This window comes from Malus domestica, chromosome 02, assembly GCF_042453785.1.
Source record: "Malus domestica chromosome 02, GDT2T_hap1".
NCBI lineage: Eukaryota > Viridiplantae > Streptophyta > Magnoliopsida > Rosales > Rosaceae > Malus > Malus domestica.
In genome coordinates, this window is record NC_091662.1 from 20,540,942 (window position 1) to 20,556,856 (window position 15,915).

The window sequence follows — 15,915 nt, forward strand, 5'->3', positions numbered from 1 at the left end:
AAAAATCAAACACAAATCCATACATTCCCTTCAACTTTGCCGTGGCATCCATCCAACCTAAATACATTCATAACCTTTCCATAAATCCATACACATCCTTAGATACTTGTGCTGCAACAAGGTGGTGAAAACGAAGGTCCTTGGCGTTGCAAGCTTGAAACTTTGGAGCGTTTTAGGTGTACTTCGTTCTTGCTATCAATATCTACTTTGTTATTTTCTGATTTTGTTGCAATTATGAGTAACTAAACCTCCCTTAGCTAAGGGGAAATTCAAAGCCATGAACATACTTGCAATATGAATTGATTGTTCTTTTAGTTTTCTTTTAGTTTCCACACCTTGAGGACAATTTGTGAAATAAGTTTGGGGATGGGAAAATATAACATTTTAGTTTTTTTTTTATTATTGTGTCAGTTTTGTGTCAGCTAAGAATTTTCATTCTTTTTAAGTTAATATCCATAGATTATTTTAAACGTTAGAACAAATGGACATGGCAAAGATTAATCCCACAGTAGAGTCTTTTCTATTTAACGTTACTTAGACACTAATTCACGAATTATACTTTGACAATTGCACATCACACCAACATGGTTTGTGGGGACTGAGATTGAAACACTTGCTTTCTTTCCAAGTGTATTTTTATTTTTGTTCTAAATAAAGTAAAGTTAGTATGTGTTATAAAGTAATAATTGTCTCACCCGAGGTTTTGCCTAGTAACCGGGCCAATCCTGCCTAATCAACAGTGATTCTCGTATCAAATGGTAGAGTTTTGGCATGAGGCAGGGTGGTTAGTTGATTTCGTAGCCTTTCCAGCTCGGGTTAATAAGTCCTTAGGGGTGTTCCACACCTAATGCCCTAAAGCCCTAGTGGTTTGGGAGTCATTGACCTAAAGCTCACTACATGGGTTGGATAGAAGGCTTAAGGGAGCCGACATTGCATGACCACTACTGTTACTTCATAAAAAATAAAAAAAAAGAGAAAAAAAAAAAATATATATATATATATATGTGAAGTTAGTGTGTGAATCTTTAACTATGTTGGTTCACTTTACACCAAAGGAAGTTTGTGAATTCTTTTCTAATTGATTCTAAATGGCTTAGACTCTGTGGTGGGATTGGTTGGAACTTTTGAAAAGACGTTCTGATTTTTAACATTTTCTATGGATTGCAACTTGAAAGTGAGAAGATTGTTTTAGCTAAGTTTTAGTTAAGTGTCTAGTTCATTAGTTTTTATTTTTATTTTCTAGTTTTTATTTTGCTTGAGGACAAGCAAAAAGCTAAGTTTGGGGGTATTTTGATAAGTGAATTTTATATTATATATTTAACCCTATTCTTGGTATATTTTTGTTCATATTTTGGAAGAATTTTGATACTTTGAATTGTATTTTCAATATAGGATTCTCGACTTCTTTTGGAGCAAAACATGAACAAATGGACAAATTTTGGAGTAATTCCAGTTGGAGTACGTTCGTGAGTCAATTAGCTTGATCGTGTCAAAATTTGGGATTTTTCCATCCGGCGGTTATTTTCTGGCGATAAAATAAAGGAGCGATGCGAGGTGCTGGAAAATGACGTTTCTGGGCTTAAATTGCGTTTTTAGAGCCCAAGATGACCTCGGATAGTTTCGCGGCCTTCTGGAGATGTGTTCGGAACGTCCTTATCTTTAAAAAAAGCTATCTTGGGCCAGATTTGGAGGAGATCTAAGGCTAAAACGTGGCTGGACAAGTAATTGGCAGATTCTCCTAGTTTAATTAGGGTTTTATTTTCTAAGATATTTTATTATTTTTCTTAGTTTCCTAGTTGGAATAAGAAACCTATGTCTTAGGGTTTGTGAGGGCTGAGCAAATATATTGCTTTTGGCCGTCTACAATTTTTCACTACACTTATTATTATTCAACTTCAGACACAAAGAACTTGGCTAGGGTTCTTGGAGATTTTATACTTTAACGTGCTTTCATTCCTTTTATTTTTAAGGATATTTTCTATGATTTCAATTATGAATATGCATAACTAATTCTTCTTGCTAGGGCCAAACCTTGAGCCTTAGCATGAATATGTAATTTTTATTTAATTGCTTATGATTGATTGCATGCACACTTTGAATTATTGATCACTGTTTTAAACTATCTAATTATCTTGATGATTGGCCACCATTAGGATTTTTAGACAAGTAATTGGATGCAATTCAGTCGGAATATCACCGGAGAATTGAGTATTCCTTCTTGTGATTGATAATTGTAATTTCATCTAAGGTGAACATCACGTTCTTAAGGGTTGCATGGTTCTTCAAAAGGTTTTCATAAAACTTAATGAGTCTTGCATGTTCATATTTGATCTGAATATCACAGACGGATTGCATGTTAGATATACATTCCTTCTTGAATATCACGAGGAGAATATATATTAGGAAAACCTAACCTTCGAAATGGCATGTGTAAATCATAAGTAATTGGTAAAAATACATAGAATTGCTAGGTGATGGTGAAACCCTAGTGCCTTTATAAATTGGTATTTAAAACTCTTTACTTCGATTATTTTAGTTTTTGTTTAAAGTTCGTTTTTAATATTACCCACTCTGAAACTCTCTTTTCTCAGGTTTTAATTATAAGTATTTAATTAGGAATTGTTTCTACAAAAATTATCCAAATAGTCCTTGAGGAAAACGACCTTATATGAGCATCTATACTACAATATCCTTGTATTCTTGCAAGTATTTCATGTGATTTTGACCCTATTTGCATAGACGTTAAAAATCCTATCAAGAAATTCCAAATAAGATCGAAACTTCTCTAAGGCAAATACAACTACCAACAATATTTCTCTGTGGTAGCATAGTTAAGCTGTGCATCATTGAGTGTACGACTTGCATAATAAATGACATGGGGAAGCTTTTCTTTCCGCTGTCCTAAAACTGCCCCAACAACATAATCTGAAGCATCACACATTAATTCAAATGGTAAACCCTAATCTAGTGCAGCAATGATGGGTGCCAAAGTTAGGAGTGATTTCAACTTGTTGAACGCTTCGAAGCAAGCCTCATCGAAATTAAATGGTGCGTCTTTAGCCAATAATTGCACAAAGGTCGGTTGAGCTTGGAGAAATCCTTGATGAACTGATGATAAAACCCTGCATGTCCCAAAAACGATATAACATCTTTTACTGATGTAGAGGGTGGTAAATTTACAATCATATCAATTTTAGCTTTGTCAACTTCAATGCCTTTGCTAGAAATTAAATGACCCAAAACAATTCTCTGTTTCACCATAAAGTGACACTTTTCCCAATTCAGCACTAAATTTGTTTATCGACATCTCTCAAGAACTAATGACATCTCCCAACCCCGGCAACGGCGCCAATTTCTTGATAGGATTTTTAACGTCTATGCAAATAGGGTCAAAATCACATGAAATACTTGCAAGAATACAAGGATATTGTAGTATAAATGCTCATGCAAGGTCATTTTCCTCAAGGACTATTTGGATAATTTATGTAGAAACAATTCCTAATTAAATACTTAGAATCAAAACTTGAGAAAAGAGAGTTTGAGAATCGGTAATATTAAAAACGAATTTTAAACAAAAAAAAAAGCGAAGAAAAGAGTTTTAAATACCAATTTATAAAGGCACTAGGGTTCCACTATCACCTAGCAATCATATGAATTTCTACCAATTACTTACGATTTACACATGCCTCTTTGAAGGTTAGGTTTTCCTAACATATATTCTCCTCGTGATATTCAAGCAAGAACGTATATCTAACATGCAATCCGTCTGTGATATTCAGATCAAATATGAACATGCAAGACTCATTAAGTTTTATGAAAACCTTTTGAAGAACCATGAAACCCCTAAGAGCGTGATATTCGCCTTAGATGAAATTACAATTATCAATCACAAGAAGCAATACTCAATTCTCCGGTGATATTCCGACCGAATTGCATCCAATTACTTGTCTAAAAATCCTGATGGTACCCAATCATCAAGATAATTATGTAGTTTAAAACAATGATCAATAATTCAAAGTGTGCATACAATCAATCATAAGCAATTAAATAAAAATTACATATTCATACTAAGGCTCAAGGTTTCGCCCTAGCGAAAGGAATTAGTTATGCATATTCATAATTGAAGGCTTGGCATGTTGCATAAGTATAGATTTGAAAAAGCTTTATTTGCTTAACTCAATGGTTTTGCATAGCGTGTTGTCATGGCATGTTACATGAGCATTGAACTGTTAAGCAGCTTGTAGGGCATTGATAGGCTTGGCATATTGCATGAGTATTAGCTTTAGCATGATTTTCCCCTTAGGGCAGCGTGCTTGGCGTGGGCCTTATAGCCTTGGCATGGTTATTATTCTAGCTTGTTTATAAGAAATTCTTCTAGTTACTCTTGCCAATGTAAATAAATGAATGTACCAAAGATTTTGACAAAATGCTCCTTCATTTCATTAAAATTTGGGGTACATCAATCATTGCATAGCTTTAGCCACTTGGCATTGACAAGTTCCATTAGCATACTTTCCTTGACTGAAGCCAAGTAGTAGTAATCGCTTCGATAGGCTTCCTTGACCACAGAAGATCATTCCCAGTGGGGGGCGAACTTCGAAGGTTCAGAGATTCACCTCCTTATGTGCTCAGCTGTCCTGAGGACAAAGATCTCCTTCCTTGAAGTTGTGCTACTTGACTGTGCAGTTATAGGCTTTGGTAACTTGTTGGTGGTATAGGATTGTTTTCCTAGTTGGTTCTGCTCTTTTTTCCTTCAGTAACTCAAGGTCTTTCCACCCCCAGTCTACACATGTTGCAACATCCCATTCCACATCATTGAATGTTGAAACTCTTGCCATAGGCATCATCATTTCCATAGGGGAAATAGCTTCAGACCCATACACTAAAGAGTAGGGAGAAAAGCTCGTAACGATCCTTGGAGATATGTGATAAGCCCATAGGATATCTGGGAGATGCGTGCTCCAGCCCCCAGCGTAGTTATGTACCATCTTGCTTAGTATCCTTACCAGTGTTTTGTTTTTGGCTTCAGCTTAACCGTTTCCCTGAGGATAGTATGGCATGGAGTGACGATGATTGATCTCGTAAGCATCAAGTGTGGCACTTACTTATTTGTTCACAAAAGGTGTGCCATTGCCATTCACTATCTTGTAAGGTATCCCAAATTGACAAATGATGCATTCCCTATGAAATTAAATACTGCTGCTCCTGTTTCTTTCATAAGAGGTATTGCTTCCACCCACAATGTGAAGTACTAAGTGGTTACTAGGATCCATATATGACTTTCAAAAGCTAGGTTGATGGTTCTTATCAAATCGAGTCCCCAAGTATGGAATGGCTATGGGGTGTGTATGTCGTACAGTAGTGTTAGAGGCTTGTGGATTAAGTTTTCATGAACTTGACATGCATGGCATTGCTTGACCATGTTATGCGTGTCTTCCCCCATGGTTGGCCAGTAGCCTAGGCTAAGTAGTTGCTTATGTAACTTCTTCCTTACTGGGACGATGTTGGCTAGCCAAAGAAGGTGCTTGATGGGCTTGATAAATCCGACCACCAATAGCTTTTCCACTTCGACTTTGATTTTAGACGATGGAAATTCCTTTTTTGCTACACTATAAGCTTGATCTTATGTTGTGTATTTAGCATGTGGCACACCAATTTCGGATTAAAGCCTAACATCTCTTCATAACTCCCAGGAAATACGCCCTTGAAATCCTTTAAGAAGCTATTTCCTTTCCTCAACAGTTAAGTAAACACTAATAGAAATCAACTTTTGCACAGACGAATCATCACTTAGGCTTACCTCTTCAAGCTTTTTCGCCATTGCAGTGGATCCATCTTGCATGCATTTTGGCGCAGACATGATTTTCTGTAGGGATCAGTCTTCGGCAACAAGTGTAGGCATGTCTTCAGTTACCTTGGGAACTTCACTTGCTTGTCATGCAGTGTCTCCATACTCGGCGTTTTCCACACAATGTGGTCAGGCCTCCCAACCTGTCATGAGCTGTAGGCGATGCGGCCGTCGGGAAGAATGACCCTGGAGCATTGAGGTGGAGTGTAGGCAAGTACATTAGCCTCTAGCTGTATGAGTTTTCCTTTTCCCACAGTGGCTAGGAATTCTTGGTCATTGAGATCTCGGACTTCTTCCCAGGGGGTAAAGGTATCCTTGAGGCTTGTGATATCCTACTTCTGGCACTTGAGAAATCATTATAAAACTCGACATTGGTATAATGAACTTTGTCTAGGTTGAATGGCATCTGGTTTCCTAGGATGCGAATAGGTCTCAGACCAATCCTTCCCTTGACATAATGGTGGTAGGTGGAGGCCACGAGTCTGTGCTTGTTTATCCTTGGTTTTACGAGCAGAGTGTGGTAAGCCACATTAATGTCCATCACATAAAACTTAGTAAATGACTTGATAGGGCCAATCTTCAAGTCTATCTCGATATATCCCATAGTTTCCTCACTGCTGCTCTCAAATCCATTGATAAATATTTGAGATTTTACCACCTTTAACGTTGGGATACCTGCTGCACTGAGTACTGCTAAGGGTAGAATGTTGACGGAGGAACCAGAGTCAACCAAAGCTCGCCAAATGAAAACGTAATTTAATCTACCCTTCCATGTACAGTGGCATTTGGTTATCAAGAAAAGCCACTTCTACATCTTCGTCAGTGAAGATAATGGCGTTATTATTCTCAAGGAAAGCCCTTTACGGCTGGGCAGCATAGCATTGAGGGCCATAGTCCTAAAAAACATACATGAGAGCTTCAGCAACAGCAGTCCTTGCTTCCGGGCCATATTCGAGCTGGTCGAAGAGAAATTTGAACTTCTGGTTTTCCTAGAGGACCTGCGCTGCAGTGGGCTCTTACCTTGGGTAAAGGTAACTCTCAACTGTGTTGGCTTCCATGTCGGAAAGGTTGTACAAAGTCACAGCCATCATTTCCTGGTTAAACAGTTGCTCTTCCGAGGTTCCCTCATTGTATTCTTGTGGCATATCAATAGTGAAGGCTTCGTCACTTAGGCTTGGGGCAAAATCTATGAGATTTGTATCTTCATCTCCCCATCCCTCAACTTGAGGCCATAATGTATCATAGCTCTTCGACTTGGAGTATTTGCACTAGTAAGCCTTCTCCATGTTCCCTGGAAGATTCCCAAATGGCTTTCGAGGGCTTGGGATCGTTGATCCACGGGTGGTAGGCATCGTCATCTCCGGAGTATGTGATGGCAGCTGCTGTTTCTTTCCCTTGGCTTTTTCTGCAGAAGGCCAGTGTCTATGGTTTACATCTGGCACGATAACTCTAGTGTCCCTTTGCGAATTTCTGCATGGAGAACTTTTCACAAAGTTTGGCATACAATAGAGAGATGTCCCACATACTGATGGTAGCGACAATACCTAGGATTTTTTCAATTTTCCCTGGAATGGGTTTTGTATGGCCGAGGTAGCTTGATGGCCCCATTTGTGAGCATGATATCGAGGATGGCTTGGAATTCCTCATCGATGTACTCTAGCGGAGGATAGGTTTCCCTATCACTCTCAATTTCCTTCCTTTTCTGTGGGTTGTAGTCAGATCTGTCATCCACGACTAAGGCATGATGAGCTTTCTTCTTGTCAGTTTTCTTAGATCTCCTCATGGAAGGCTTAACTGACAAACTGGTCCTCTTTACTACTTCCAGGAGCCTCGAGAACTGGCCGATACCAATGTTCTCTAAGTATACCCTGTAGTCAACGACAATGTTGCTGATATAGATCTCCACAAGAGCTTTCTCATCCTTCTCATTATAGCAATCAAGGGCGAAGTCTCGGAAACGTTTGACAAAATCACCAAATTTTCCCCATGCTTTTTTTGTGTGTAGTTGAGTTGAGTTGTTGTGACTCTTTCCTCATGCTAGAAGTATTTTTAACAAAACTTGCCTACTAGCTCTTCCTAGGTCCGGATGGAACCTAGTGTAAGGGTGGTGTACTAAGTATAGGCACGGTTAGTTAGACTTTTCAAGAACTCCCTGAGACAGAGGTTGCAGTCACCGGCATGAAGACCCAAACCGTCAATGAAACGGCTTATATGTTCCTTAGGGGGTTACTCTTCCTGCCGTCAAAGAGAACAAGGTTGAGAGTCTCGTATCCCTTAGGATATGGCATGTGGAGAACACTGGTTGGATATGGTGGCTTAGGAACATATTTCCAGTCCTCCGAACTCATGTTCAGCTCTTTTTTTAACATGGCTATGACGTCTTCCTGAGTGACAAAGGATGGCGCCTTCTCATGACCTTTGCCAGCAGTAATAGCTGACTCTTCCTAGGAAGCCTTTTTACTGGGCGTGCAGTCCTTGTCACTGGCTTTCTCTCTTGGCTTCGAGATTAAGTTTTTCAACTCCTTCACAAATGCAGCAATTTCTTTTTGGGCTTCACCCAAGGCATGAATGGCTGCGATGATATCTAGCATGTCATATTCGTCCAAGTTTTCCTGGCTTCCTTGGTGTTGGCCTTCGTGTTAAGACTTTTCGAGCCATGAAACAACCTTGTCTACGTTTGAGGCATTACCCTTCATGGTAGTGTTCTTTTTGGTTCTTGGAGCCATTGAATCAAGATGGCGACATGTCCCCAGCAGAGTCACCAATTTATGTTTAGGGACTTTTAGGTCGAGGTGGACTTGGGCTTTGAGAACGTCCTCTTGTCTCTCTTAGTACGGATTTGTAACAAGTCTTGGGATAACTCGAACTTACCCACATGGAATACAAAGGTTATGGGCTTGGACTTTTGGGCTCCCAAGTAACCCAAAATCTTCCACAATCTTGACTTCACGTAGGCCCAATGAACTTCCGTAACCATCCACACCATAATTCACTTGACAAGCCTCAAACATGTGACTTGAGCTTATCTTAGCATGAATAGTGAGTAGCATGATAAAGTTTGGTGTGATGAATATGCATGATTGTACAAGTGTGGCTTGATTATTGTAGCATGGCATGATTATGAACATACCTTCTTCTCGATTATGCACCTTTGCATGTATTTGGACTTGGCTTGAGGCTTGTATAACAATTGGCCTTGAGGATTAGACTTGCATGTGACATTTTTGGGCCTCAACAAAAGGAAAGTGCACGATAGTTAATACTTTTAACAAGCATTTATACGCTTACAATGGCAAGGATATTAGAAATTTAACGTTTACAAGCTACTAATACATTTGTGATTAATGCATTTTCACGTACAAATTTCAAACCGTCATTTTTCTTAAAATCAGAATAACCTCTCATAGCTTTTCTGATTACTTTCATTAAAATGAAGTTAAACAAAGTCAAGGCCAAATATTTTACTCAACCCATTTACTTTATCCCATCTTTGTCCCAACCAACCATATTACGTGAGAATTGCAAGTAGACTTCATATACGGGGAAAAACTTGTGCGAGGAATTGGAAACTTGTCAAACAAGAAATCCCACTCCTATTGCTATTACTACTCCGATTAGGTTTCATGCATACTTAGGAAGTCATTTTAGAATAGAAACCCTTAATTCTAGCAATATTTTCTTTTTTGTTGAGCTCTGCCTTGCAAGGCTCAACGAAAAGAAAATCTTTTCGTTGCGGTCTTTGCCACGGTTTGCGTCGCATTTTGATTGCACCATGTTTGAAATTGGCAACCACTTGAGGGTGGTGAGCAAAAATATTTCCCAAATTTCATGCAAAAACTCTAATCAAATTTAAATGTTCATTGTTTTCAAAACTCTATCAAAGCACAGTAGCTGTTGGGCATCATGACTTACATGATCCGATTCTATTACAATGACCATAGTTTATGAATGATTCATACAACTCTTCTAAAACGTCCAAAACAAACTCTCGCTCTTTAACCAAAACTCAATCTTTAATAACTACATTAACCAATTACAAACATGTTATCGTGACCCGGCAGAAGAGGCAATGGAAATTAACATTATCAAATGTTTAATCTTCTCCTGTTTATAATGTATGATTACCATGAATGGCATCCTTGTGTCTGTTCTCCCCTTTCAATAAACCAAGACGTACGCAGTCATTAAACATTTAACCAAGGGAACACTTTGGGTGATGAAGGCAACCGAGCTGTAAGAACTTCAACTCCAGTCTCTGTCACCTATGCATGTGAAAGAAGAAATACCAAGGAGATTAGAGATATGAGATCATATATATGTCATCATATAAATAGAGGCATTCAGCATACAGATACAAATAACAAGGATTTAAACTCAGACTAACATCACACCGCCAACTATAACAATGGTGTATTTGTCAATAGATGGATGGCATTGTATTTCAGTGATGGGCGGATTTGATATCTAGGACAACCTGTAGATCTCCCGCTCTAAAGATATCTATTACACCTTTTTCTATGCTTGTACCTTCAATAATCGAAGTTATAATACTACATCCATCATTATTATATTGAGTAGCTGACACATTCGTTTTCTTTTCACACGAGCTGATTTATTAGAACAAATCTCACTAATGATTTCATGAGGAACATTAGTATTAAAACCACATAAGGACCTATAAAGAAAAAGCCCTTCTATAATTAAAAGCAGTCACAGTTTCAGAAGTTGAGAACGTGATACATGTAGAATATAAACTGCATAGTTACCAGAAGTGTGTGCTCAAACTGTGCACTGCGCTTTCCATCTGATGTAACAGCTGTCCATGCATCGGGCCACATACGATCACGCCAAACCCCTGTTTATTTTTTATTTATTTATTAAGATGTAGCAAGCCAATAAAGAAACATCACCTGCATGCTCACAAACTTAAAACATTACCTGCATTTATCATGGGTTCAATTGAAAAGGTCTGTCCAGCTTTCATTACACCAACTGCCTTATTTCCTGCTCAGGTTAAGGTAATGTATGTTAAAGGACAAAGCAAGAAAATGTGGGATTCGTATATAAAGAAGCTTATTTATTGAACATACTTCCGTAATGGGGAATATTTGGTGCACAATGAAAAAGCTCTCCAATACCATGACCACAATATGATTTCACCTGTTGGTACAACACAAAATGAATAAATTCCATGATTTGTTAAAGTTGAAAATGCATCACAGGTCAAAACCCAAGTTCCAAATTACCACAGAGAACCCCGACATAGTTGCATGGCGATTAATGACTTCACCAACTTCACGAAATCGCATTCCAGGTTTTACTGCACTTGAACAACAAACAATCAGAAAACCAATTTTCCTTTTATGCTTTTAGTCCCCAACAATTAAAATTACTAGTGTGCACCATCGAAATAGGGTTACATAGGTTGTCTTTTCAACAGCTCAGTTACCATCAGGTCAGGTGACAACATTCCACATATAACTAAAAATATCTTCACACAATTTACTGATACAATTGAGCAAACACAACCACAAATACATTTCAACAATGATTACTTAAAAGATACAACTTCCATGGCACCGAAAGTATTAAAAAGCAATATCAGATAAAACGATTATTATAGCATATACATGAATATCAGATAGCTGATAAAAGGTGTAATGACTTTTAGTGATATAATTGAGTTGCACGATTGTTAAAGCAAGAATTAGTGATGGATGCATTAAAGATCTGATGAGATTGTGTTCTTAAAGTCAGTTCTAAGTTCTTGGGCAATTTATGTGTCTTAAAATTGATATAGTGTGCACATACCAATGGAAATTGCTTTCTCCAAGCACTCGTAAGTAGATTTGACTAGCCGTTGAGACTCTTCATCAACATTTCCCACAAAGTACGTTTCATTTAGATCACCTGCATTATGAGTTTGGCAGTTCAAGAATAGAACGTTCGTTGTCTAAATTGAACTACATGTTTAGATGTCTAGAATACAAATTACCATGGACGCCTTTGTAATACACAGTCACATCAACATTGACGATATCACCATCCTCTAATTTCCTATAGCAAAAGTTTCATATTCAGATGCAATATAAAAGAGGTCACAATGCTAGAAACTGAGGGCTTTAACTATTCTGAAGTAGACATGAAGTTCAAGTTCGGAACCAAATAAAAGACAATTAAAAAGAAAGAAAAAGTGCTGGCTAAAAGTGTTAGCGGTTAACCAAATACATTAAGCATTTTCTAAGGTTATGTACCCCCAATACAAAGCAAGACAAACTTATGACAGTCCATCAAGTGACCCAAGTGTTGTTCCATAATAACAATATTTCAGAACCAAAACTGAACTGGCCAGAAACAAAACTACAATATACAACAATAAAAAAAACATTTAAAATTACATTGGCAGCTAAAATGTTTTTAAGAAAAAGCTAGACATGTTAAATGTATACAAATAGTAACAGTACATCCATATTCCATTTCCATCCTATCCTCCAAATAAAAACAAAAATCTCAAACGCAAACCTGGCATCAGGAATCCCATGGCAAATTACTTCATTGACTGACCTGCAATGAAGAAAGAGAACAAGACACGATTGCAAGGTCAGTACCACACAGTCTGAAGAAACTTTACAAAAAAATATACTCAAAAAGTACCTACGTGCAGCAAGACTTGGGGAAAAAATTATAATTTAGGGGAGATGGATATCCACCTGCATTGAGTTAAAAGTAAAACATCATTATACCCACAATTTCCTTTCTGAACAATGTAAACATGCATACACTGACATGGTAACTGAAATGCTAAATAAAATAAAAATCCCTTTTTGTACCAGCAGCTATAGTAGCCTCATGGACCACCTGATCAATTTCATCCGTTGTGATACCAGGCCGTATTACAGAAGCAGCTGCATCCAAAACCTCCCTCGCAATCTAACAAAACAAGTATGATGAGAACATCAGACTATCAGTAAATTAAAAGTGACACGTAATAGCAAGATTAATTAAAACTAAACAGAGAAAATCCTTCTTGAAAAATTCAACACTGTATGATAACATTGTCTCACATTCAGATAAATAGCATCATGTTAATTTTTTGCAGTGCTCAAAACATACAACAGATATTACATATGAAAATGGTAGCAAGAAAAGCTAAAATGCTTCATTAGCACAAAATTAAGGGGAACAAAAAGAAAGAAGCAATTGGAACTTACTCGACAAGTTTCTCGCATTCTCTCAATTTGATCCACTGTCTTGATCTTCAAAACGAATATATCATTCACAATTTACCAAATCAGAAAATCAATAGAATATAAAGGAAAGTTCAATTTTAAAAGGAGGGACGTGACTTAGTAACACATAGATCTACTCCTTATGTATGACTTACAAGGGTTTCAAGTAAATGCTTACCTCGACAACATGCTGCAGATCACTATTGGGCTCAACTTTTGGAATCCCCTACAATATTTTGTTATAAGAGGTCAACACTATAACAGATAGAAATTACAACAATATGTAGCACCATATCTACTCAAATTGGCTATTTAAAGTACAAGTAGATCAACTTACATCAGCTGCCCAGTCAGGTAGATCAATGTGAGCAGGTACGATACGCTTACTAGATATAGGATACGGCCTCAGTGCCCTGCACAAGACAGGAATGAACAACAGCTTCAACAAAGAAATCCAAATACATGTGTACAAGACTCTGAAATGAGTTAAAACTTAAAACTGCGTAAACTGACACAAAACTTTGTTTCATCCAATGTCATCAGTAATTAACATGATACAAAATTTTCCAATCATAAAACAAACAATGGCAAGCATCAGAACCATAAAGCCTATGAATCTGACAACAATTAACATTAATGAAGGGGCAAACAAAAATAATAAAACCATACCCAGTCCAATCAAAATAGGGAAGCTTAGCTGTTCGAGTTTGTCCTTTCTTCAAGCAATATAGCCAGCCTTCATTATCTGGAGTATCTGTCCCAGATTCGGACGACTTGGCTTTTAGATGCACGGGTTTATGAAAGTTCCAAGAAGCCTTAAAACACTCCTGAGTGCTGTTAAGAGATGCAAAATTTCCTCAAATATGAACTGATAAATCAGTTTCAAGCTTCTATTGACATATCCAATCTAATGCGTAAAATTTCAGTGTCGATGTCTCCAAACTCCTTAATGAGGTTAAACACTTGAAATGCTCGACCACTGACTATCACAACCTACAACCAAAATTTCCACTAAAATTGTATCTAAATTGGATTACCATTTATACAAAAGAATGAGGTTGTTACAAACCAGAAAGCAGCAGCTTCACGAGGGAGCTTTAATTGTACACATTTTGGACACCTGCATACAAAAAATAAAGTTTAACTCAAGAACGTAATAAATCACCCACAAAAAGTACCAATTTTTTTGTTTAATAATCAAAGCAATTACACAATTAGAACCACAAAGATTTTAGCTTTATCAATAGAAATGGAAACTCTCCACTCCCTCGAACTTTCCAAATTTTTTAAAACAACATATTCACTTTTTCCATACAAAACTTGTTACTGTGGCAGAAAGCAATTACGCCTATGCACCTGGTGAGGGTTCGATTCCCACTGATTCCCCTTCTCCCTAACAACTATCTTACCCCCTAACGCTATCGCTCTCCTGAAAACCCAAAATTTGTTATCAGTCCTTGACCCACCAGAAAAACAAGAATACTAAAAAATTCACTTTTTTACATAAACTAACAGAATACAGGAGGAAGTAGCTGAAATTGAAAAGTTGGAAGCGAAATTTTTCCATACTGAAGATGGGCAGGCTTGCCGCAACTGGCACAGGACAAAGTAGCTGGTTCGGCGACACCTGAACCACCTGCCATATCGCATTCGATGGTTACAGCAATGACCTCGCGAAAGATTACCAGAGAGGTCAATTGCTCGGTTATTCGGTATCAGAATGGTCACAGAGAGATGAAGACGGTCAGCAAGGGCTAGGGTTATACTTGAGAGGGGAATTTCTGTATTTATACTTTTTTCTAATAAGTTATTTTGCTGTCATTAGCCCTCGGAAAAAACATTGTGTACCCATATTTAAAATTTTTGAAATGCAAAGAGTTTTTTTTTTTTTTTTTTTTTGTAGGGTTTAGTCGAACTTTCCTTCTTTTAGTGTAAAATATATTATTCGACACACTCTGACCCGATATATTTACTTGGATTTCGAGTAGAGTTGTGCTAGCCGACACCAGGAGGGTGCCGAAGCCATAAAGTGTAGTGATGTGGAAAATGTGAGTAAATTTAAACCTAAAAATGCCTAAATACAAGAGTGCGCATGTGAGCAGAAATGAACTCATTTCACACATGATGTCAGAGCATAAGTAAAGTACAGTAAAAGTAGGATGAAAATTATACCATCGAAGGTAATCTCCAATATCAAGATTTGTCAAGAATCCTCATCAACACAAAAGCTCTGCCACTAAAACTTGGAAGGGCGAAAAACAAAGATGATTAGGCCTAAAGATAAAGTTTTGTAAAAACTTTTTCGAAAACATAATAACCCCTCGCCGTAAAACAAGTATAGTTTCCAAAGTATATACACTACATATAGTATGAAAATGCTTATTGTAGTTGCAATATCTCAAGAATTCAATACGTCACATATTTCGTAAATAAGCATTTAACGACTGGTAATCAATAATATCGCATAAACAAACATATCATATCGAGTACTCATCGATATATGTTGACACACAAGTTCATGCAGAGGTATTCTGACATGAACATACCTGAGTTTAATAATGATTTACGCTCTAGTACTACAATCATGTGAATACTGACGTTATGCGCATCACATACGAGTCCTAATTGCCTGTAGCAATTAGGACATGATTGGCACCTACAATGGATCCAAAGTGAGGGTGCGGTGCGATGTGAACATACACGTGAAGCCTTACCTTTGCCCAGGTGTGTGTAGCACACGATGAGCAGATGACGTGAATATGGTCATGCCACAGAAACTCAATAGTTCTAATCATTATATTCATGGTCATAAATATAATTAAAGCATCCCGTAATAGT

At 37.5% G+C, this 15,915-nt stretch overlaps 1 protein-coding gene across 1 annotated transcript; it reads right to left on the reverse strand.

Annotated features, from left to right (window-relative positions):
* Positions 1 to 9,672: 9,672 nt before the first annotated feature.
* On the reverse strand, positions 9,673 to 14,907 carry LOC103405975 (methionine aminopeptidase 1A). Its single transcript, XM_008345010.4, has 16 exons — positions 14,647 to 14,907; positions 14,147 to 14,197; positions 13,747 to 13,911; positions 13,415 to 13,490; positions 13,256 to 13,303; positions 13,060 to 13,104; positions 12,679 to 12,778; positions 12,507 to 12,558; positions 12,371 to 12,412; positions 11,844 to 11,905; positions 11,660 to 11,758; positions 11,095 to 11,168; positions 10,939 to 11,008; positions 10,787 to 10,852; positions 10,615 to 10,703; positions 9,673 to 10,110 (listed from the first exon to the last, which is right to left on the reverse strand). The coding sequence occupies exons 1-16, from the start codon at positions 14,718 to 14,720 to the stop codon at positions 10,033 to 10,035; spliced, it is 1,191 nt and encodes a 396-aa protein (XP_008343232.2). The 5' UTR covers positions 14,721 to 14,907; the 3' UTR covers positions 9,673 to 10,032.
* Between the last annotated feature and the right edge of the window lie 1,008 nt (positions 14,908 to 15,915).